At 41.4% G+C, this 25,886-nt stretch overlaps 1 protein-coding gene across 1 annotated transcript in view; it reads left to right on the top strand.

Annotated features, from left to right (window-relative positions):
* DOCK2 (dedicator of cytokinesis 2) overlaps window positions 1-25,886 on the top strand; it is a 416,930-nt gene that overhangs the window by 115,616 nt on the left and 275,428 nt on the right. Inside the window, exons 24-25 of the mRNA XM_003981290.4 lie at window positions 4,674-4,744; window positions 6,532-6,638. Coding sequence (XP_003981339.1) covers window positions 4,674-4,744; window positions 6,532-6,638 — 178 coding nt within the window. The remainder of the gene's footprint in view (window positions 1-4,673; window positions 4,745-6,531; window positions 6,639-25,886) is intronic.

Here is a 25,886-nt window from a genome sequence, read left to right as displayed (position 1 = left end):
ATTATTAAGTTGGCAAATGTTTTCCTGGTCTCTGTTCTTAGATCCCCTGATATATGTGGTGAGGAAGACTCTTCACTGAGGAGATGTCAGGAAAACTGTACCTTCTTTTCAAAAATTATCCTTATAAAAAGGGGAAGGTTCTCTGCTTCCTTTCCCAAATCATCCTTCTCTCTCCCATCAAAACCTCCTCATCTTCTAACATGGAAGCCTTTCCTTACAGCAGGGTGAGTGGGTGCAAAACACACTGGTCAGCTGGACAGAATCAGGTACATATTCTTTCTATGCTGCATGGTAGCTGTGTGGCTTCTGGAAAATTATTTAACCTCTCTCTGCCATAGTTTACTCACTGGTAAAATGGGATGACAGTATCTATTCCTAGAGTAGTTGTAAAGTGCAATGAGATCATGCATGTAAAGTATTTAACGCATTTAAAGTTTCTAGTAATGGTTGTTATTTTAAGACTGTTATATACATTTATATACATACACTCACATAAACTTGTCTGTATATGTTTTTCTTAAATATTATATGCAATACAGGAATATATACTATGGAATAAACGTAACAACATGGCAATATTATTTTATGTATAATAGTAGTATTAATGGGAGTGCAAATTATGCCAACAAAGTAACATAGTTCCCAAGAGGCCAGTGGGTCTAGAATGCCAAGCTGTTTCTGGTTTCCAGGCTTTAGAAACATGCAACAAATGGAGGTCTCCAGAGGATCTTATGGCTGAGCTGTTCTGCCTTCTGGGGGAGCTTGGTGGTTGCCCCTGCTGCACCCACCTATTACTCCATTCATGTGTGTAAGAGCCATGTGAAGGGGAGAACTATGGACAGGAGCCCTGCGGCCAGTGCTGCAAACTTCCTGGGTCAGAGATGAGCTGCCCTCCTTGGAAAAGGAAACCACAGGCCTGCTGCTTCTCTGTGAGGCCGCCTGGACCAGATGGAAGTTTGATACTCTCCAGTTGAGTTGATAACACCCTCTGAGTCTCAGGGCGACAGCTACTTAGTTTGTTTTACTTTATTGCCAGCCCAGAGCTGAGAAGCTGGGAAGATTGGCTCCTTCTGAAACAGTCCTTGTTCCAGCCCTGTCCAACTTCTCCTTCCTAATAGCTGAAGTGTTTATGTGTTTCAGTGTAAACTTCTGGTGACTGCAATTCTACAGCATCACTTCAAAGCCCTGGAACAATATGCAGCCCTTGAAAGCCAATAACTTGCTGCTGGCACTGAGGTCTTGGCTTTCTCAACTTGCTGAGGGTTCTATTTCTGTTTCTGTCCTCTCACTTTGGTCTTAATTATGATGAGTACATATTATACTTTGTCCAGGTGCTGGGGGATGAGGGCAGGGGTTTGAGGGATGAAATAAGGTGAAATTCAGCACGTACACTTTTGGGGGCCTACTGTGTGCTGGAAATTGCAATAGGTACATGATATACGTTATTTCACGTCATTTCCCTTTTATCCCACATGAAGATGCTGAGGCTCAGGGCATGAAGAAGTGGGCCTTGGTGCATGCAGGGGCTAGGTGGAGTGCTGGGGTTCCTGTCCAGGCCCCTGCGGGCCCAGAGCTCTGTGTTCTTTAGCCTAAGAGTGAATGGAAGGACAGTTTGCTAGGAGTGCTTGAACCAGCCTTTATCAGAGCATGCGCCTCAGCACAGGGCATCTCTTTAGAATTTAGACATTGTAAACAAGCTGCCCATGGTGGGGGGAGCGCAGCCTGCCCATGTGTTTGATTTGGCTAGCATGGTGTTAAAAGAGGTGAACCAGAACAACTTATTCTTTAGAGAGAATGTGGGTTCCACACACTTCATTACTTCCCACTGGCCCAGACTGATTCCATGTCACTTCTTTCTTTTGCTCTCCCAGCTCTTCAGGCATCTGTTTTTGCCACGTCTGCTTGGGGTTTCCTGACAAAAATGGCCTTGACCAACGAGGTTGGAATGTGCTAGACACTGTAACTGCCTGGAAGGATGTTATAGTGTGTCTTAGCATATCGCGATTCTGAAAAGTTCTGCAATTAAAACAAAAAAGAAAGCTCACTTGTTTATTTTTGCCTAGACCAAAGTTTCCCCCAAATTATTTTATTGCAAGTCCATTTTCCCCTCACAGAATACCCAACACCATCCTGTGGAACAAGAGTGTCCCAATAGAGCATCAGCTTTAGACTCTTGTTATCTCTTGTCATCTTGATTTGAAAGAATAAAAAATGAATTCCTAGACACAAGATCAAATAACTGTAAAGAAAAAGTCTGACAAATCTGACAACATACAGATTAAAGTTCTTCTGTGCAATGAAAGCTCTGATAAACAAAGCTGAAAGACAAGCAGCAAATAGGACAAGCAAAAGGAAATTCTTCCAATTTTTTTTTTTACTGCAAAATGGCTAATTTTAGTGATACATAAAGAAGTTCACGAACCAATAAGAAAATAAATCACCCAAAAGGGAAATGAGGAGAGGATATGAACAAGCAAGTTAGTAAAGACAGATGTTCAATAAATATACAAAAGGTGCCCAATGCACTAGAAACCAAAGATTTGTAAATTAGTTGCAAATTATACATCACATTGAGAAAACTAAAAAGATTTGTATACCAGTGTTAGCATAGGGAAAGGAGTAAAAGGAAATTGGTTATCACTTCTTTCTAATGTAATATGACAATATTTCCTATATATAAAAATATATATGATATATTTATAATATATAAATAAATATATAATATACAAACATAAATAATATAATTTATATAATATATGAATAAATATAGAATATATTTATAATATATTATATGTATTTATATAGAATGTATTTATAATATATAAATACATATAATATATTATAAATATATTTTATATTTATTTATATATATACATTTTGATGCACTAATTCATCTTTGAGCAATACCTCCTGCAGGGATTCTCACAGGTACACAATTGTATATACTAACTGTTTTCTTGCTACATATTTTATAATAAAGAAAAACTGAAACTAGTGTGGACTCCATCAGTAGGGAAGGGGTTAGAGAAGGTACCATGTGCCCATAAGGGCATTGCTAACTAGTGGTTGGATATGAAGGATATGCAGTCTATGTGATAGCATGCAAAGATATCAGTGCTAGATGGTTCACTGCAAAAAACAAGGTGCAGAACTGTATAAATCAAGCACACACACACACACACACACACACACATACACACGTGTGCGTGCACCTGTGCACATTCTTGCATAGAAAACAGTCAAGAAGGAAACTCACCACAGTGTTGACGGTGGCCTCTCTGGGGAATAAGGATTTGGGCTGAGATGGAGATGTGGGACTTCATTGACACTCTTCACCTTAATACTTTACTTTATCCTGTGTGATGTTTTTGTACATTGCACTTATATTGCTGACTTTTGAAAATCATAAACAATGAGAACAAATGAAAAGATGAAGGCATAGAGAGAGACAATTGCTGTTTGAGTGAGGTGGGCATGTAGCTTAAGGCTTCTGAGGGGTGGCTATCCATGCAGCCTGCCTGAGTTTGAATCGTGGCTCTCCTACTTGCTAACTTTGTGACTTTGGGCTCTTTAATCTAGGTGCACCAGAGGTTCCTTATCTATGAAAATAGTATTTCTCCTGTAGGTCTGACATAAGGTTTAAGAAGATAGTCTGTCAGGTGTTCAGTGCCTGCCCCAGTCAAAGTTCTCCGAGAATGAATAGTCATAATTATTATTTATGTTAACTAAGAAACTCAGCTATATATGGTTAGAAGTAAGATTTTCTTTAAGAAAGGAATTTTCAGTATTTTTATTTTGGTCTGATCATTAGAGGGTGATACATGTTAACTATAGTACACTTAGAATATAAAGAAAAATAAAAAGAAAAGTTTAAAATGCATCCTTCCACTAGATTCTTCAGTGTTGTTTTCCAGCCATGTGACTTAAAACTCCTCCTGTAGAAACTGCAGTCTTCTCTGCTGCTTAGCAAAGGATGCTGCTATGTGGGGGACTGGGGATGTGTCTCATACCTCTGGCAGCATCACTTAACTTGCACCGAGGAAAGAAACAGGCAACAAGCAGTGCACAGCTAGTATGCTAACCCAGCTAGTGGACCAAAACTGTCCCACCATTGTTCACAAATTGGCCACGGTGAGAAAATATGAATAACTTAGTCCAAGCTGTCCTTGCCACCAACAATACAATTCAAACACACTATCTTCCAATAATAACAGAAGTTACCACGTAACAGTCTCCACAATAAGTATGCTGGCTCTCTGTTGGATGCCTCATGTATATTATTTTTAATTTTTCCAATCCTGCAAAATAGGTACTGTTTTCCCTATTTTACAGATAAGGACATTGAGACATCAGAGAGGTTAAGTTTTGTCCACAACCACATGGTTACTAGGAGTAGAACCAGGATTTGACAGCAGGTGTCTAACTTCAATGTCTGTGATCATTGTATACATTACTTGCTCCTTGAAGATAGAAGAACTTGTGCCTTACTTTTGTAATCAAAGAAGTGCATGCTAATGTTTCAGTCTACATACAGTGTCTTGTATCTCTCTGTAGGAGTGCCCAGGATTCAGGGTCATTCTCTCTTGATCCCTCTCACGTTGTGAAGTACCCTCCTCACCATGTGGAGTTGTTGGATGTGGGCATCCCTTATGTTTATTTCACTTTCCACCTAGGTGGCAGCTTTGAAATACATCCCATCTGTCCTCCATGATGTGGAAACGGTCTTTGATGCGAAGTTACTCAGGTGAGAGCTCACCATGTGCTTTCCTGGGCTCTGATGGCAAGCCAGGGGTTCAGCGGGAATGGAGGAGTGCTTTCATGGGGGGGGGGGTTCTAGATGGGCACTTGGAGCTGGGGTGGGGAGGACACATGGTGGGAATTTGGTATAGGGCCTCCACTGTGGGATTTTGACATTCTGGTTTTATTTTGCCAGACTTTGGTGAACACCAAAATAAAATAAACTTCCTTCTTTGGTGACACAAATGATACAGCATGCAAACATATAGATTAAAGAACTGATAGTTGCTGTAAATGTCTTAATTTCATTTGGACTTGAAGGTTATTTGGGGGTCCCAGTCTATGCCCTCTATGCCGGATAGTTACAAATGGGGAGCAATCTTACAGGAATAATAGAGATAGGCTCCCGTTTGCTTTCTCCTTCTTTACCCCACTTGTCTCATGAGATGAACACTAGTTTAGGGTGATCATGCTGTTAGGATAGAGGCATCTGAACCAGTATGTCCTTTCCTCTTTTTCCTAAATTCACCTAAGTTCCGAGATAACATATAGATGATTTTAAAAACTTTTTTTATTGAAATACTTTCATATTTAGGAAAGAGTTGCAAAGATAGCATGCCCTTCACCGAACTTCTCTTAAGAAGTTCAAATTTTACGTAACCATGGCATATCCATCAACACTGAGGAATTACCATCGTTGTAATTCTATTCACTGCATCCCAGGCTTTATTTGGATCTCATTGGTTTTCTCACTAATGTCATTTTTTTCTTTGTATCAAGATGTCTGCTGGCTTCTTCTCATCCTTCTTGTCTCAAATGAAATGTTATCTTCTCAGAGAAGCTACTTCTGAATATTGTAAATAAATTAAATTTCTCCCCCACCCCCTACCCCATTACTCTGTGATGCAACTCCTATTTATTTTCTTCATTGCACGTATCCCTTTGTATTGATTCGTTTGCTTCTGTGTTGTAATGTCGACCTCCATCAGAATGTAAGCTCCATGCCGACTGGGACCAAGTTTGTTCCTACTGTATCCCCACTGTTCTGCACACTGTCTGTCACACATTAAATAGATGCTTAACAAGTACTTGAAAGAATGAATGAGCACAATGAGATGATTTTGGAAAGCTGACAGGGGCTATAATTCTGTTTCAGCGGTGTCTTTGTGTTCGCTCTATCTGGGAAGAACTATCTTCTTTTTCATGTCCTAAACTGGTTCTAACTCACAACTTTTCATAGCTTTTTTTAAAAAATAAGGACCCTTCTGATCTTAAGACTTAAAAAGCATTACTAACTATAAAACATTAGTAAATAAAATGTTATGGTAACAAAATCAGAACCTGGTTTTAAATCCTTGTTTTTCAATGCCCCCCCCCCCGCCAGCTACGTAATCTTAGGAAAGTTAGTTAACCTTTCTGAACCTTAGTTTTTCCACTTGTAAATTGGGATAAGTATTGTATCTATCTCAGAGAGTCATGAGGTTTAACTAGAATAATGGATGTAAAGTGCAAAGCATGTGTCTGATACACATAAGGGCTCAGGGTTACTGGTATCATTTTCAGGTTTTCACATCTCTTTGGATGCTATTAGTAGTCAACACTAACACCAATGACATAAAAGTTTACTATGCATCTGATGCTTTGCCGGGAACTGTGGGGCCAAGGAAGCAAGATATATGTCGTTTTTGCCTCCACAGAGCGGGCAGTCTGGGAGTGGATTTTAAGTGCCAAGATGTGGGAAAGATCTAACTTGATCTAACTTGTCTTCTGCATTCCTATTTTTCCTGTCCTCAGCCAACTCCTATATGAGTTCTACACCTGCATCCCCCCTGTGAAACTCCAAAAGCAGAAAGTCCAGTCTATGAATGAGATAGTCCAGAGCAACCTCTTTAAAAAACAAGGTGAGTGCAAAGCATCCTGGCTGGGTGAGTGGTGCCATAAACCACGTGCTCAACAGGCCAGAGAAACCTACCCAGTGACTTAAAGGTTTCTTCTCTAACAACTCCCTCAGTCTGAATAAATGCAAAAAGTAGGAAGTAGCTGACAACTTAGCCATCGGAATCTAAATTGATTTTAGGAAAGCTTAGGTTGCATTGTTTGCTCCTCCTGAGAGATTTTAATGAGGTGGTAAATTTGGAGTCATATCTTTAGGTCATTCTGCCATGAGATTTTCCCCTACACGGTTATACTTGTATGAATGTCTTCAACTTGAGAGGAAGTAGGTAAAGTTTCTTTTTTGGTAGAAAGAACCTGTAACAGAGAAGTTTTCAAAGTTTCCAGAGTGTAAGAATAAACTAGAGAGCCAATGCGGATTCCTGTGACCCATCTCAGATTCTGATGGAGTAGAAATTAGAGGGCGTTTTGTTTTAGTTTTACAAAATGTAAATTACCTTTGAATAGCTAATGTGTTTACATGGATCAAAATGCAAAGGTATGAAAAGGTACCACATGAAAAGAGTTCCTCCAGACCCTCTTCGTAATGTCTCTGATCTCTTCTCCAAAGGCAACCAATGGTTCCAGTTTCTTATGTTTGCTTCCGGGGATACTCCATGTATAAGCGATCAGACACATTTATACTATACGTTCTTCCCTGATCTTTTATTATTATTATTACTCAAATAATAGTGTAATATCCAACTGTCCTGTACTTTGCCTTTCTTCACTTAATGGTATTTTCTCAAGAGCAGGGAATGACACTAGTTTTGGGCAGGAGCTTCTGCTCACCCCAAACTGATCTCTGGTAACCACCAGTCCTCTGACCAGTGCCCCACTGCTAAGAGCCTTGGGGTGCCCTGTTTTTTAAGGTCAGTGACCTAGAGGGCCACACCTCTGGATATGGCCAGGCAGGATTAGAAGTCAGTTCATCATTCACCTCATCTCCAGCAACGTTTGACATTTCTGATATCAATCCTATCTGTGAGGATGAGAAAAAAATGATTTTTGAGGGTCAGCACTGTTTTCTGTATGCTAAGGCCAACACTTCCCAATTTTTAATTCCTCTGTGTCCACACTGGTGTCAGTGATAAAATGAGAAGCAAACTGTGCAAGAAGCAAGAGGTCTTAGAAGGCAGAGAATCTGTCCTCACCCAGCTGAAATTTATTCAGAGAGCTGGGCTTGAATACTTACGTAAATTGCCTAGTAATCACAGAAATATTCAGCAGCCACTTCACTGTAAATATTCTTTTCCCCCAATGCCTGGTTAACATAGTGCATCCAAAATTGCTCTCTGAATTCCTGTCCCTGGAGTTAAGGGTAGGAGAAGGGCATGGGAAGAAAAGTGTTCTTGTGATTTTATATTTGTGTCTGTGGTTTCCTGACCATTCAGACAGATGTGTGACAACAGATGAATGCAACAAATACATGGTTTGTTTGTACAAGGTGTTTTGTGGCAAGGTGATTAGAAACTAATCCTGGTAAGTCTTCTTGCATCTGTTGTGTACTGGGTTTTTTAAGTGGACATTCTGTGGTTTTCATGTTCTGACTTCCACATCAGACTGAGTTGCCCTCACTCTGAAAGCTTTGAAATATGCCTGCCCCTTTCTGCCCTGGCAGTTTCTTCCTGGATTTCAGGAGGTGTCACTGTGGACACTGTAGAGATGAATTGAGTCCCACCCTAGGGACCAGGACGACTTCAGGTACATATGGTGCTGCACTGCACAGGCAGCAGAGAGTAGGGCTATTTGGCTTCCCCTCATTGTTCAGAGCTGCCGTCATTGCAGGGGCCCAGCTTAGCATCAAGGCCAGATGGAGTGCCAGCACCGTCCTGGATTGGGCATGTGGTGTCGACTCCAGGCTGGTGGAAGTCGGAGTAACCCCTATACTGGAGTCACATCTCCCGGGCTGGTGGTGGCCCCCAAGAGTCAGCATAATCGCAGGTTGGACAGTTGCTACCCACCAGTCCTGCTGTGTCTCTGAGTTTCAGATTCGGTAAAAACCCTCTGATTAATATTAACAGACAGAAGGCCAGCCCCAGCGTTGTACACGGTTGGAAAAGAAATGCAAAGTTCTTCCCTTTAAACAGTTACAGAGACCAGAAATAGGTGGACAGAGAACTCTTTGGAGACATCTTTCAAAGGGGAGGCAATGTGTAATTAGTCTATCCATCATTGGTTCACATGTGAAAGCAGTATGCACAGCTTAAAGGTAACTCGTCTCCCACTATTGATTTGCTAAGTGAACCCTCTTCCCAAAATAACCCCAAAGGGAAACATCAGCTTATGCCTCTTCTTAAGTGCTCAGGTTCCAAATTAATACAATCTGAATTCGTACGTGCTTGCTGGGTCTCATTGGCTCTTGGGTATCTCCTTTATACCCTTTAATAAGGTGAGTTTGATTCCTTGGCCAAGTTTGAGCTGAAATGAAATCCCTCCTGTTGTTCTCCCTGTGAAGTGTCCTGTGCCTCAGGGATGTGATTTGCTTTGAGCCTGCACTCATTTAACTGCCAGATGTGCAAATTGCCTGGAGTATTGTCGGTGACATTAGCTTGTACTCACAGCCTTAAACATGTGTATTGACATCAAGCAGAGGGGCCAGAAGGCTTTTAAGCACTTTCTGAAATGTTGGCAGACTATCCTATTGGCCTATCTTCAGGAGGATCCTACGGAGAGGGGGGAGAGACAAGGTTTACTGGTTAAGGGCACCGTTCTTGTATATCACTAGGCCTGGGTTGAATTCCTAGTTCATTTTCTTATTAGCTGTGTGATTATGGGCAATTTACTTAACCTCTCAGATCCTTAGTAAGCTCATCTGTGAAATGGAAAAATAATAACCATGTCTATGTTAGAAGGCTACCATGTGGCTAATGAAGTGAATAATGCATTTAAAGTACCTATCCCAGCACAGTGTCCTATACTAAGTGATAGCTGTTATTATGGGTGTTGTGGTTATTATTCCTGCTGCCCCTTCCATTTTCCTAGCTTCTGTTCTGACTTCCCAATTCCTTGCAATAAGAGGGTCCCTTCAAATGTGACAGTTGCATGGAAGCCAAGCTTCCTTCCTTCCCTGGAAGCTACATGTATATCCTCAACCTCTGAGAAACACAGAACTTATTCAATAAAAAGGCCTTGGCCTATGTGTGCTTCCTATTCTGATTTTGAATGTTTTTTTTTTTTCCAATCTTAATTTCATTTCCCTTTATTTTTGCGAAAGGCCTGTGCTATGTATGCTACAAGAAATACAGGTCAGAGTGAGATGTTTGTGCTTTCTCGTTTTATTGTTTGTCTTGCTGTAGACCTCAACATAGTTACACAGTCTGGAACACTTGACAGCCATCTTTTATGATGGTTTGTTCTGTAGGACTCTTTTAACACACACACACACACACACACGTGCGAGCACACACACACACTTTCCTCCCTTTTTTCTTTCATGGAAGCAATTAATCTCAACTTCTCCTAGACCTATTATCTTGAGTAAATTACTTAATAATTAATTAATCCTGTAAATCTCAACTTCTTCATCTGAAAAGTGGGAATAACCACAGAACGGGTATCATTGGGTTATTGTGTGGACTCAATGGCATAATATGACCTTTTAGCCTGGGGTGTGAGGGAGTTAAGAGTCTCAAGCAGCCAAGGTCGCACAGGGAGTGGCCCACCCAGTGTGAATGATTTCAGGGTTCAGTGAGAGGAGACTAAGAAATCTGTGGAGACTAATTTGCTATCTTCTCTAAGTCAAGCTCAGACTTGCCCGCTGGTGGTGATGGGAGAAAGGAATAGATATGCCCTGAGAAAGCTCTGGGGGGAGTCTGCGAGAAAAGCAAACCTTATGTGCCTTTGGAACAGATTTGTCCCTATGAGAACCTAATCTCTAAGTAATGTGTCTTTTTAGTCTGATGCTAATCAGATGAACCATCTGGTTCAGTGTAAACTGCTTTAGGATCCACATTGCTCGCTTTTCTCAACTTCCAAAACAAACAGAGGAGGAGGAGAGGGAGAGACAGAGACAGAGACAGAGAAACAGAGAGAGACAGGGACCAAAAGAGAGAGAGACAGAAAGAAAAAAACAAAAGGACAGAGAGAGACAAAGAGAAACAGAGAGAGACAGACAGACAGAAAGTGAGACAGAAGGGAATAAAGAGACAGAAAGGGACAGAGAGAGACAGAGACAAGAGACACAGTGCTGACAGAGATCTGGAAATTCTTCTGGTGTTTATTTTCAGCTAGTAGTTTTTTCTTTGGAAACTTTATTGAAGAGCTCTTCTGTGAGTACAAAGCATCCAGTTTTTTTCTTTTATCAGGATGTAATTTCCTTCTTTCCCCTTCCTCTTATCTGTTGCCCACAATACCCACAGCTCCCCATGGGGGGTGGGGGCACAGGTGGCCGTGCCCAGTGCCATGGAGTGAATCTTTGCGAATCAGCACATCCCTGCAGCACTGGCCTGGGAGCAGAGGAGAGTCCTCTTGCTCTACAGTTATTACTGTGCTTGGTGAACTTATGTCACATCTCTGAACCTCCAGGATTCCACATCTGAAGAATGTGAGTAAGACTGTTGCCATGAGAATACAGACTTTTGATTCAGGTAATTCTTGTTTCTGGTCTTGGCCTGGTCACTTACTAGCTGTGTTCCTTTGAACAAGTAACCTCTCTGAACCTTGGTTTCTTACCTACGAAAATGGGATAACATATGTAAAACTACCCAGCAGAGTACTTTACATACTTGCTGCTTACTTAAAAGTATCTGTTGTATCTATTGCATAACAGTAATAGCCACAAGAATAATAATGCCATCAAAAGCATTTTAGAGCAAGACTTGTATTTATTACATGCTAGCTGTGCATTAAGTGTTATAAAGGACATAAACATGTATTAAATTCTCACAACAACCTAATATCATAGGTATTACTATTCCCATGTTATAGATGGGGAAACCAAGGCCTGGAATATCAAGTAACTTTTATCCCAATGAGACCAAATATTACACAGTATATTAGGGTATTCATGTATTGGGCTATGTGATGCCACAGTAGGAAATACATCCCTAGATCTCAGTGGTTTAGCAATGTAAAGGTTTATTTCTCTCTTTTGTAAAGTCTGATGGGGGCCCTGCACCTTTTGTCCCTTCTGAAGCTATTCTAGCTGGTACCATTGCCTCCATGTCAGCCTGAAAGTGACACCCACCAAATGCATCCACAGTCCTTTGGCCAGAACCCATCGCAAGTTCCTAACCTAGCTGCAAGGGAATCTGGAAGTGACGGGATACACATGGAATATTTGATGAGGTCTGTCTCTGCCATTCACAGGTAGTAAGTATTAGAGTTGGATTCAGGGCACAAGTCATTTGAATAACAAAACACATCTTCTTTCTACTATACGGTGCTTTATTCTCAGAATGAATAAAAAGGAGAAGACAGTGCCTATTTTCTTGTTGAAAGCGCTTTCGTTTTCATATTAGGAGACATGCCTCACTGTTCCTCCTGAGGTATTTTTTTTCTTGTATCCTCCAGTCCTTATCCCTGTTTCAAATGCTGGACAACTCTCTAACGGCTGTGTATAGGGACCCTTGCCTGGGTGGGAAATGGAACTCTTGATGCTGTAACTTTTGCTATAACTTTTCAGAGCAGAGCTGCAGCAAACAGTAGTGTTAGGAGGCCACCTGGAGCTTGGAATGTCCACATCAGGCTGGGCTCTGAGACCACTCAGAAGGAAAAGGCAGTAAGAGAACAAGTCCTGTTCCTCCAGGACATGAGCTCGTCTTGTGGAGAGCTTCTTGTCTCTCCTGGCATTGTACACTATTGTACACAGCCTTCCATACTTCTATTCTTTGCAAATATTATCTAGGATGAGTTCTTCTCCCTCCCCAGCACCTTCCCCTACCCCCAGCCACTAACCAGCAGCTGCTACTCATCCCCTTAAGACCCAAACCAAATGTCCAGTCTTCAGTAAGTAGGCATGTCACCTCTGCCCCATTCAGCACTTACTCAGTCTCTAGTGTAGGTTGAGCCTGGGAGGTAGTGGGGACACAATAGTCGCAAGTTTGCAAATTTCTGCATCAAGTTCAGTGTGCAAAGATGATACAGCTTCTAGTTTTTGTTTGTTTTTAATCTAATCTTTTTGAGTTTTCACTTCACATTGTACTGTGGCAATTTAAAGTTTTCATTTAGTGGTACCTTGTGGCTTCAGATGTAACCAGTCTTTCAGTTTCAAAATAGTCCCCTCCCTCTTTCCAAAGTTGCATCTGGAACTGTGTCCCAGGGACCAAATTAGGAAAGGGAAGAAAGACTGCTTTTGGCCTTCTCCACAACTTATCTAAAATGGTTCTCCTTGGGACTTTGGCTCAAGAGAGGTTGTTGAGACACACATGTCTTGTGGCTGCAGGTCTCAACCTCAAGCAGAGGGGGCACTAGCCTTCCCCTCTGTCACACCTTCCTTTCTGAGGAAGCCTTCCCCAACTCTTTCCCCAGGGGCTATAAAAGTGGGGTGGCTGCCAGGGTACGTGACCAATAGGGGAAGATGTGATGGTAGAGAGTTCAGTATGATCGGAGTATTATCCTGGGTTTACAAAGGGGATAAAACAAGGCACAGACCCTCTGTGAGGGTGATTTCTCAAACCTTAGGTGCACCTGTGGAGTTCATTAAAATTGCAGAATCCTGGACCCTATGCCAAAGATTGTGACTCTGAAGATGGAGTGAGGGAGTGAGTGATGTGCATGGTATCAGTCCTCCAAGGAGATTCTGATAGAGGTAGCCCTCCAGCTGACGCCTCTGGATTTGGAAACAACTCCAGGAACCTGAGTGAGGGAAAGGAAAGCAGTGCAGGTCATGAGAAGTGGCTCCCACGGTGCGTAGTGCAGACTTCCATTGTGATACTTGACATCCTGTAGTGTCGTTTGTCTGTTTATGGGGCTGTCTGTGCTGATGGAGCGGGCTGCTTATGGATAAGGGCTATGATTTATTTCTTTATGTGCCTACTCTCCTTAGAGTTCCATTGATACCAGCTTTCAGAAACTGGTCTTTGGACCTTGGCAGTCATACGATTAAATAGCCAGAGTTGCTTACAAATAGGGAAAAGAAAGAAAGGACTTTACTTGTACAGAACTGGAGGCATCACAGCACTTGAGTCATAATATACCTCATCATTGGTCCACACAGGGGTCTGCTTTTGTTTATTTGCATATTCATTTAGTTATTGTTAACAATAAATTAAACATTCATACACTCACTACCCAAAACAAAAACTAGAAACTTAACAATCAGTGGCATGTAACTGTGTAGCTCTATCTTTCTTTACCAAAGATGACCACATTCTAGAATCTTCTTTAATCATTTCTCTGCTTTCCTTTTTATGCAGTTTTATTGCATCTCTATATATCTAGTGCTTTGGTTATTTTATCTTTCTGAAAAGGGTATTGAAACATGAGTAAATTGGTGGAAGGGGGGACACTTACTTTATTTTCACTTAATATTTTACTAAGATTCATCCATATTACATGTTGCTGGAGTTCCTTGTTTTGACAACTGTGGAGGGCTTCATTGTGAATAAACTATGGAATTTTAAGCACTTGGACTGTTTCAGTATTTCTCTATGGTAAGCATTGCTACTAAGAATATTTTTGTACATGCTTCTTGTTGCAAATATCCAAGAGTCTCTTTGGGGTATACAACTACTAGAAGATTTGCCTGGTCATAAGGGACCTGAATACCTGACTTCAAGAGATGGTGCTAAACTGTTTTCCAAAGGTGGTTGCATCAGTTTACGTTCCCATCAGTGATGCATAAGGGATCCTGTGGATCCACAGTCGCTTCAACACTGGGTATTGTCCCACTTCTCAAGTTTTACCAAAGACATAGGTGTGAGGTTAAGTCTTCACTGTCTTGAGTTGCATTTCCTTGATCACCAGTGATGATCAAAATCTTTTCTTATGTTTCTTCGCCACTTGTGTTTCATGCCTGTGATAGGTCTGTCCAATTCTTTTGTTCATTTTTCTGTTGGGTTGATTGTATTTCTCTTATTGATTTGCAGGATTTTATGTATTCTTCATATGCATATTTTGCTGATCTTATGTATTAAGGATATCTCCTCTCATTTATATACTTTTAACCTACCTTTTCATTTGCTTAAGAGCATTTTTTCTAACAGAAGTTCTTTTAATATCAATTTATTTATCATTTTAATAGTCAAATATTATTATGCCTTGTTTAAGAAATCTTTCCCAATCCCAAGGCTAAAAGATTTTCATTTATATTTTTACTAAGAATTTTATCATTTTATTTTTGATACACAAGTTTGTAATCAATCAACAGAATTTATGTTTTATATATGGTGTGAGGTAGGAGTCTGCTTTAATCTTTTTTGTTTTTTTTCCCCATTTGACCATACATTGTTCCCAGTTTCAAGTGTGGGACAGTTTATTTTCTCCATGCCAGTGTCATTTTCTATTTCCAGGACATTATTCTTCCCCAGAGATTTGAGAGTAAGGAGGGTTGCTGGAGCCTGAATTCAATCCCTGGTACACAGTGTACAATTCCTCTGTGCTATTACTAGTCAAGGGTGGAAAGATCAGAAGGGTCAGGCCTCTCCTTCCACAGGCAAGTCCCAAATTTAGGCTCCTCTGTTGTGTTGGCTTCCTGTGTTATTGGCAAGACATAGCACTTCTCAAGGCTTGAACCTTCTCAGTTATGAAAGAAATGAGATGGTTCCTTCAAATGATCATTTTTCTTATAGCAAGAAATGACTGGGCCCATAGGGTGTTTTCTTTATGTATCTGATAAAAAGAGCACTGAACGAACGGTAAAGAGACCTGAATAATAGAAACAACAATAATATCAACAGTAGCAACTGCAGTTGACATTTACTGAGTGCTTGTTATGCACCAGGCTCTGTGCTGCACACTAATGTACATTATCTCACTTACTGTATAGTTGTGTGGTCTTGGGCAAGTCACATAACCTCTGTAGATCAACTATACAATCATAGATTGAACAATAATGAGATTTCTAGAGATCTACCAATATGAAAACCTGTGATTTAAAAAATCATTCTTTGATTCACAATGATAATATTGCTGAATCTTTTGACCATCATTTAGTGCCTAAAAACCTCCGCTCCCACATATTGCCCCCAACACTTTAAAATAGCCTGCCTGAGCTGGGAGCAAGGAATGAGGCCATTTTATACAAAGTCAAACAGATGAAGGAAACTGCATGATGCCCTCAAGGCCCCACAGCCAAGCTCAGAACCTTGGAAAAGGTAAAAGGATTTACGTACTGGAGCCAATTTATTTTCTTCAAGAAAGAGCTGTTGAGTTTTGAGGACCTAAGTTTTTTTTTCTCATCAGAGCATTTGGAGACATCAAAGCTCTTCAAATAGGGGTTTGTCCCTCCCACCTACAGTGTTACAAAGCTACATCCAGTTCCAAAATGTCCCTTCTACACTTGGAGATCAGAGAAGAGGCTGTCCCTCACATCTCTTTCCTTTTCAATGTGACTGATTGCAGAATTCAGTCTTGGGAAGAAACCTTTAGATCTAGAATCAGAGAAGACGGTGATTTAATAAGCTGCAGAATAAATCCAAGAGAGATTTGGTGAAGTGTCCTTTTTTTTTTTTTTTTTTTGGGTCTGAGGTAAAAAAAAAAAATTGGCATACAATCAAAGAAAATCCCTCTTGAATCTCCCAAAATACTTAGAATAGTAGCTTTTAATGACATTATGAAGTATGGTTTAATTGGGGGGAATCCCAGATTACCTCTTTAATGACAATCCAAATCAACTCTTCAGCAATTAAAAAAAAAAGTACCTCATTAAAACTAGAGAACTGCAGGATCAGGCTGTTTCTGTGCCTTTCAGTCCATGATCCATGGGATTCTTTCCCAGTTTGGGAGTGATTCTTTATATGTGGAAACATACACAATGAGAAAGCTTATGTAAATCTTTACACATTTATATGTTGACTCCAAAATTGTTTTGTTTGTTTTCATTGTGAGATTACAGTTGTAGATGGTTTAAATTATAGTGAGTCAGGGTTTTAGGACATTCTGAGGCTTTTAGGAGGACTTAAGTTTGATTTTGCTGATTCCTCCCCCTGTCCCCACCAAAATTTTCCTAGAATAGAAGGAAGTTTCCTTAAGACCACAATACAGCTGAATTGAAAACCAGCTGCAGATTGATTTCAATTCAAATTATATTTATTGAGAATCTAAAAACGTAGCCAGCACTATGCTATGGGGAGTATGAAAGAAATATGGTAATAAATAATTTTATGGCCACCATTTGTTTAGCCATTATTTGGTACCAGATGCTATGCTAAGTTTTTTCACACATATTCTCATTTCATTATCATGACCTCCCTGTACAGGGTAGGCATTAATATCCTCATTTTACAGGTAAGGAAACTGATAGAGAGGTTGAGAAACCTTCCAGCAGCCACAGGCCAATAGCATGAGAGGGCCAGGATACCAGGTGGAGTCTGATTCCCAGTACATGCTCCAAATTGCTGTGCAGTGTTTGAACAGAAGGGTTTCTGCCCACACCCCCAGGGAGCTTACAGTTGAGAGAGAAAAGATTTACCCCAGAGGTATTCCAACTTGAGCCTACACACGAAGGTAATAGAAATGAAGGTGCAGTGTGATAGCTAATTATGCTGTTTGATAAGATAACGTTATCGATATGTTTTTTAATAATGTAATCTTCACTTATATATATTTTTAATAACAGATTTTTTTCTTGCCTTTGAAACATGTGAGAACTTTCTTCATTTTGGAAAGAAATGTGATTCCTTCTATTTTCTCCTAAAGCATGGTACCATTTGGTTAATCATTCATTTCCCCACCTTTGACAGAGACAAGTATACAGAGAAATCTTTCTCTGCTACTAAGAAAACAGAGTGAGAATGATAAATTACAACTCAGCTCATGGTGAAGAGGTGACAGGGAGTGGTGAGGACCGGGAGGGGGCGTCCATGCCTTGGGTATACAGGAGGGCTGTGAATCAGTGCCAAGGAATCATTGCCACGTCATTACATGGGCCCAATGCTACCTGATCTTCCCCTCTTTGGAGGGAAGTTCTACAAACGTGTTTTTATATGGAACCTGCTGATAGATTTTTTAAAACAATATGCGGGCCAAGTAAAACCTATGCATGGACCCAGGACAGCAAGCCTCTAGGGTAAATTTATGATTTATGGGCTTAAAATGATTTATAGGGTTTGAATAAGTTTATTACAAATTTATAGTATTACTTACAAATAATGCTGTAAGTATGATTATTACCAGAATTCAGTGAGAACAGTGCTTTTGGAATGACAGGTTTATGGAGGAGGAAGGGTATCAGCCAAACATCAGAGAATAATGAGTGCGCTACAGCCCCTTTCTGGAGAACTGCCTCTGGGTCAACCTTGTTGCGTCAGAAGTGGAACCCTGTCTCTCCAAAGACCCTGACTTTCAAGCCTCAGAACTCAGCGTTCATCTTTGCCTGACAAAGTCCCTTGCAAATGGGGGCCTCTGACCACATCATCAGCTTCATTGGGCATATTCCTGGGAATGCTGGTCCAGGATTGGGAAAGATGACATTTATTATTTATAGAAATTAGTGTTATCAAAATACTGTGTTTTTGTAGAACATTTGGAAATCTATAAAAGCATCTATGAGCTCCTAATTTAGAGATAAACATGGTTTATTATTCCCATCTTTCATGTCATGTATTTTATATAATTGAGATAATGTTTTACCAAGTTTGTAATCTGCTTCTTTCACTGAGAATTGTTTGGGATATTTTCCCATGTCATTTTTATGGACTTCATAGGGCTCTATCATATAGGTGAGCTACAACTGATTTCATTATTTTCCTATTTAGGGACATTTGGGTTCATTTAATTTAGTGCTAGAAAAACTTGTTGGAATTCATAACCTTGATAGACAAATCTTTGTCCTCTGTGCTCATTATTTCTTCACTGTTGGATACAAATCTTGCTCAACTTTCCCAGGGCTTATCAAGGATTTTGAGTGTCCCTTCTTCTTCCCCTACACATGCATGCACATGCATGTACACCCACCCACCCACCCACCCACACACACACACACACACACACACTGTCACACAGGATTGTGCTTCTTCCATATAGGATAAACTCAGCAGAAAGCAGACCATGTTGTCCTCTGCAAAAAGCTGGAGTGGTATGATCCAATTTGGGAAGGACATGTTTTTACAACTCCACCGTCATCCTTGATGGTAGGGGGTGTGTCTGTGTGTGGATATTCTCTGCAGTACCAGGCACTTAAATGCAAACCACCTCAAGAGCCCTCATTAGCCCCAGGCAGCCAAAGTGGATTTGCTGAGTGTGATACCCTCCAGGCTGGAGCGACTGCCCAAGTGGAACCAGACACCAGAGCAAAGAGGGAAGCCAATTACTCAAAGGCAAACAAGGCTCTAATTATGGCTTCAGCTAAAGAGGGTACAATTATTTGAGGAAAGACATCCCATTTTTGAGGCACAGCACAGGACAATCGTTCAGAACAAGAGCTTGGATCTACTCTTGACTTTGTTGCCTTTACCAGGACACGTCACCTCTAGCAGCATCTGACTACTGATCTGCCAAATGGCAACAGCATAGGATGCTCACCTCATTGGTTTATTGTGAGCCTCACATGCAATAGGGCCTGTGAGAGGTGTAATGGGGTCTGGTACTTAGTAAGGGCTCATAAATGGAGCATCACCATCATCACCAGTGACTATTATTAGTATTACTGTTATTTGTAATCATCTGATAGTGGAACAGAATGTGAAACCAGAGCTGGCTGGGTTCTCAGCCTCACAGTTTCCTATTTATTCTAAGTTAGAAGTGAATGGACCTCTAAGTTTTATTTCATTTGTCTCTCAGATGAAGGGTTTGGGGTCATGTCAGGTCTCTCACTCTGACGTTTGTGGGCCTACATGAGCTAAGAGCTGTGTATCACTCTCTTTGTGGAGCCTCTTGTCAACCCTACCTCATAGGTGCTATTATTATCTCTTTTTTCTGCATAGACTGGGAGCTGGGATTCAACTCCAGGCTCCTGACTTCCATACTTCCCTTAACTGTATGCATGTCCCCAGCATACATATCTGTTGCTGCACTTAAGGCTTCTGAATCTCTGAGATGGTGATGAAACCCAGGACTGTGCTCATGCTTTTACTCAATCCCTCCAGAACAATAGATACGGAAGTCCGGAAGGAAACTCTTGTCAGGCTCTGGGGACAGCTCCTGACACCTCAGCTCTATTTAACATAAACGAAACTGATAAATACTTGTTCTCCTTGCCTGGTGGGGTGTTTTGAGAGCGACCTAAAGGATTGTATATGCATGTGTGTGTTAAAGTATTGAGCACACAGGAGGCAGATCAAATGTCTGAGCTAGAAGGGACATTAGCAACCAGCTGTACAGAAGTGGTCAAATTTAGCAATTCAGAGAAGATCTGAAGAAGAAGGCTCACCCTTAAATGGATAGCAAGTCAGCTCACTTCCCCTGCTTCTACAAGAGTAGCACTCTCTCACTTGCCTGCCCACCCTCTCCCTCCCTCCCTCTCTCCCCCCTCCCCCTCTCTCTACACAGTTTAGATCTAAAGAAATCTCTGAAAAATTGATCTGGTTCTGATGATGGTTGTTGATAGTGGAGGGAGACTGTGTGTGTGTGGGGGAGCATGGGGTACATGAGAACTCTGTTCCTTCATTCAGTTTTGCTGTGAACTTAAAACTGCTCTAAAAATGTCTATTTAATTTTTTTTAATGTTTATTTATTTTTTCAGAGAAAGAGAGACAGAGCACAAGCAGGGGAGAGGCAGAGAGAGAGAGAGAGAGACACAGAATATGAAGCAGGCTCCAGGCTCCGAGTTGTCAGCACAGAGCCCAATGTGGGGCTTGAACCCACAAACTGTGAGGTCATGACCTGAGCCAAAGTCAGACGCTTAACCAACTGAGCCACCCAGGTGCCCCTAAAATGTGTCTATTTTAAAAATGTTAAACACCAAGTAAGCATATACACACCAACAGAAATTGAGCTGTCCCTCCTGACATCCAGTCTGCAGAGGAAGGGGAAAGGCCCTCAAAGATTGGCTGGCTCCCATGAGGCCAGTTAGCTGCCCACACACAAATTGTTACTGGAAGTGTGACTCAAGTGTGGTAGGGGCCTCTTTCTTTCTGGTTCAAGGGCACATGCTAGTGACTTAGGGAGCTGGCAGGGGAACTTATTTCATCACTCCCGTCCATGGTAGGCCAGTGGTTGGCGAATATGTCTGCTGTTGCTGGCTCTCAGGGATCACGGTCCCTGCAGCAACCTCCTGTGAGCCAGCGGTGGTGATGATTTCCCAGGGCTGCCTTGGGAGGAACTCACAAGGTGATTAGGTGGTTGTTCAGACCCACACTGTGCCTACCCCGCAGCCCACCAGCCCCCAGCTCTGCAGGTCTGTCCATCTCACTGCCTGTCTCCTCTGTCCTTGCCAGGCCTCTCATCCTGCCTGTACATGTTCCCTGTGCAGCCTCTTCCTTGAATCTGCTGCCTTCCCCCCTGCCCTGGAGCAAAATCTTACCCATTGCCCCTTGGCCTCTTCTTAAGTTTGCATCAGCCATTAGCTGATTCTGAGTGAGGCCCTCTTCTGCCCATCCCCTCTGGTTCCAGAATGTAGGGTAAGGATGGTAATTGACTACAGGCTTCATAGAGAGAGGGTAGGCTGTAGGAATTTATCCCATGAAACTTGCCCTGCCAGAGAGAGTTACAAGAGAGTTGCAAGAGAGTTACAGGGAGAGTTTTCTTTCTGGCTCATCTAAGAAGCACACCTTGCCATGGTGAGCACTATTATTATTATTTTCAGACACAGCACAGTCTAATTTCACTTGAAGGAAGCATATTTCCCCTACTAATTTGGCTTTGGCCTTGATACTTTTGGATTAGCTGACCCTGCCACTATTGTGTCAGGAGGCTTGCAGCTCTTTCCCACCCAGCTTAAGCCCAATTTGCCCTCAGAGTTGCCACTCTACTCTGGCTACAAGTGGCTCTGTGACCCAGGAAGGACAGAGTCAGCTCTGAGTAGATTGTAAATTTTAAGCATCCTTCCCCTCCATAATGAAAGTATGTTTTTTGTATGTATGTATGTATGTATGTATGTATGTATGTATGTATGTATTTAAAGTTTATTTATTTTGAGAGAGAACACAAGCAGAGGATTAACAGAGAGAAAGGAAGAGGGAGAGAGAGAGAGAGAGAGAGAGGGAAAGAGAGAGAAAGAATACCAGGCAGGCTCCCCACTGTCAACTCAGAGCCCAGTGTGGGGCTCGATCCCACACTGACTGAGCCACCCAGGCAACCCTGTATTTTTGTTTTTTACAAAATTTGTGTTGGGTTCTTCTAACATACCTCCCCCGAGTGAACTCTTTGCAGGCTCCTCAAGATGATGGGGAAATTGTTAAGTTCTCCTCGTGTGAGAATGAGCTAAGAGAAGTTGGCACTTACTATAGTAGCTCTGGGCCTCTTACGCCAGCTTCTGGCCACACGGGGCACTCCTCCCAGTTCACATTTGTTTCATCAAAAATAAAATAAATGCAGTGAGAATCCTTATATTATGGGTCTGGGGAGGCTCTTATTCTTTTGACACTTCTCCAAGGTATTAGGAAATATTTGCACCTTCTTGAGTTCAGGTAAAGAGTGTTTTCCTGTATTCTAAATAATTGGCACTGAGTAGATCCTCAATGCATGTTTATAGAATGAAGGAACAATTATCTTAATTTAAGGAAGGTAACATAGTCTGGTGGAGAAAATACTGTACTAAAAATTGGAAGATTTGAACTCTAGTCCAGTAAACCTACTAACAAGCTGTGTGGCATTGGACAAACCACTTAACCTCTCTGGGCTCTGTTCCTCATGTGTATCGTCAGAGAGTTGGATCTCGAAGAGTGTGTCCATCTGTGTCAGTAAAGCTGCATTGCCAGAACGGCACAGAAAAAGAGGCAGCAACTTCAAGTACAATTAAGACTGCTTGAAAAGCATTTTGTTATCCTGAGGTTTTGAGGGCACTAGGGTCAGCCTGACATGAAAGACACCAGAGAACTCACTGTGTTCAGATGTATGCTGAGCAGTGCGTTGTTCACACAGGCCTTAGCTGAGTCCACAGTGTGTCATTAAGAGGTTTGTCAGGGCTGAGTCTGTGCTTCCTGGTGTGGGGGACGTGGGACTCCATCCGTCTTCTGAGCACTTGGAGAGGGAATAGCAGTGAGGACAACAGAACCCCACTTGCAGGCGGATTTTTCTCTTTATACAAATATTTCTGTGGGTCTCAAGAAATTCATTTTCATCAGACTTGCCCCTCCCTGCCAACGTCCCAGATTTGCCATAACCTACGTGTGCCGTGAGATGCTTTCTTTGGTTTGCTTTGGTTTACAGGGATTCTGGGCTTCCTTTTGGTTGAAGCTGCAGGTTTTAAAATCTACAGCCCAGGTAGCAAGAGGTTCACTGTAGCGCTCTGCTGTCTGTTCAACACTCATGCTGAGAAATCAAGAGGTCCCAGTCACCTTTCAGGAAAATTTGTGGTGTTTCAGGGGCATACAGTGAGTTGCAAACCTTGGTGGATAGTGGAGCCAATCTGTGAATAGCAGAATGGCTTGTACTGTGGGTTCAGTAGGAAAAGGAGAACATAATTCTCTGAGCACAATATGTGTTTCTCCCTCGTCCTAGTTCATCAGGAGATCTCAGCCACACGCATCAAGAGACCTCGGGATTTGAGGAGTAGAGCAGGAGAGATGGCTGTTTTGTGCGTCTGACGCCCGGCTCCTTCCATGTGGCCAGGCTTTTTGCTCCCCTGCCCTACCTTTCTCCCTCCCTTGCCAACGCAGGGGAAAACACTGAGTAGCCCTCCATAGCTTCTGTTCCCTAGTTGGTCCTGGAAAAGGGGGACATCCTCAGAATGCACGGCTGCATGGTTGTAGATCTGCAGCTGTTCCTTTCTATGCCCGAGGGTCAGAAGCGGGGATACAGAGCGAGAAAGAGTACTGCCATGGAGCAAATTCAGTTCATGCCACAACCACTCAGCTGCGTTCCAGTTCCGCCCTGTCTGCTCTTGCCTGGGGGAGACCGTCCACCCTGGTGGCTCAGTGCCATTGCGAGGTCCGCAACCCCCAACCTTAATCTGCAGTCCAAGTCTTTGCTTTCACCTGAAGACCCGTATCTTTAACTGCCTCCCTGGCATCTCAAATTCCATACAGGATAGATGAAGAGAGGCATTTAGAATAGGGTTTTCAATTCAATAAATGTTTCGCTACTGATTCGCTACTATAAACAAAGCGTTGGGAAGCCATTTAGAAAATACAAACTTGGCAAAAACGTGGTGATGTCCTCAAGGAGCTTGCCTTTATTTGCAAAATGAGGCACTCTTCATTAAAATGCAGGATGAATATGCCGTTGTAGAGATATGAGCACAGTGCCATGGGACTTCAGAGGAGAGAGCTAGATGATTCCGTCTTTCTTGTTTACAACATCTAAAAATTTATTTAAGAAAACAAAACAAAAGGAGAGCTTCAGAGCTGTGAATATTTAGTCTTTCTCAATATATTAAACTATATTTTGGTAATCCCTGACTTTTTGTTTTTTTCAGAACTTTTTCTCCCAATTTTTTTTTCATGGCTTTCTTGATTTTGGCCCCAAATGTATGAAAAAGGTTTCTTGTATGATCTCTTTACCAAAGACTTACTTAATTCTAGAAAGACACTATGGGGTTTATTCATTTTGTTTCATAATCTCTGAGTTGTATCCGTCTATGATTTTGGAAAAGTCATATCACTTCTTTGGTTCTGTTTCTTTATAAAATGGGGATAATAATAGGGTTGATATGAATATTAAATGAAGTAGTGCTTAGCACAGTCTTTGGGTGGTACAAATGCTCCATAAGTGGTCGCTTAAAATTAATATAAGTATAATTATTATTTTCATAAAATTTTCACTCATAATTATTGTATTCATTTTCATTATTATCAGTTCAGAGGTGAAGCCAACATAGAGCATTAAAAATAAAATGTTGGTTAAATTGGCTTTTTTAGAATATTAAGACAGGGGGAAAAAACTGTGCTACTATAGTTCTGATAATAGTGACTTTTTGTAATTTCTTATATAAACCTTATAAGTGAGGTTGTTGTCATTCTTCTACAAATACAGAAACTTGTTTATACCAGACCTTGCAGATGAGCAAGCTTATAGTTACTTACTGGTTTTTAACTGATTCCCCCCCCCCCCCCCCCCCAGTCAACCTACTTTTCTCATAGGAAGGGGGAAACTGGTCATTTGAATCAGGATCCTCTATTACTCACCTGGCATAAACTACCACTTGACCCAGGCAAGTGATCAGGTGATGGTATATAAGATGGATTTGTTTTTTATTTTATTATTATTGTTTTATTATTATTATTATCTAAATATGAAATTTATTGTCAAATTGGTTTCCATACAACACCCAGTGCTCATCCCAACAGGTGCCCTCCTTAATACCCTCACCCACCCTCCCCTCCCTCCCACCCCCCATCAACCCTCAGTTTGTTCTCAGTTTTTAAGAGTCTCTTATGTTTTGGCTCCCTCCCTCTCTAGCCTTTTTTTTTTTCTTTCCCCTCCCCCATGGTCTTCTGGTAAGTTTCTCAGGATCCACATAAGAGTGAAAACATATGGTATCCGTCTTTCTCTGTATGACTTATTTCACTTAGCATAACACTCTCCAGTTCCATCTACATTGCTACAAAAGGCCATATTTCATTCTTTCTCATTGCCACGTAGTAGTCCATTGTGTATATAAACCACAATTTCTTTATCCATTCATCAGTTGACGGACATTTAGGCTTATAAGATCGATTTAAAGACAGGCTTTGTCTACTGGCTTCCAAAGTTGAGGGAGGCACAGGCATATATCCTGGACAGTCAGCCTCTGTGGTGCCTGGATTGTAGTCAATTTTATTGATTTTTTCCAACACAACAGCTTCAAAAGGTTCTTCTGCCCCAAAGTAGCTGATCTTTTCAAATCTTTGCTATTTCTTCTAGGTAAGACTTTCAGATAAGAGGGTGAATGCAATTAACAACTGAAAACTTCAGTTGATGAGAAGATATGCTGTAACATGTTTAAGGGTTTCACAAAAACAGACACATAGAGTTGAGCAACTCCTTGGAGAGATTGCCTTCTCATTTTATAGCTCAGGACACTGGCCCAGAAGACC

This window comes from Felis catus, chromosome A1, assembly GCF_018350175.1.
Source record: "Felis catus isolate Fca126 chromosome A1, F.catus_Fca126_mat1.0, whole genome shotgun sequence".
Classification (NCBI taxonomy): Eukaryota; Metazoa; Chordata; class Mammalia; order Carnivora; family Felidae; genus Felis; species Felis catus.
The sequence above is the reverse complement of the archived record's forward strand: the minus strand, read 5'-3'. Positions and strand labels throughout refer to the sequence as shown.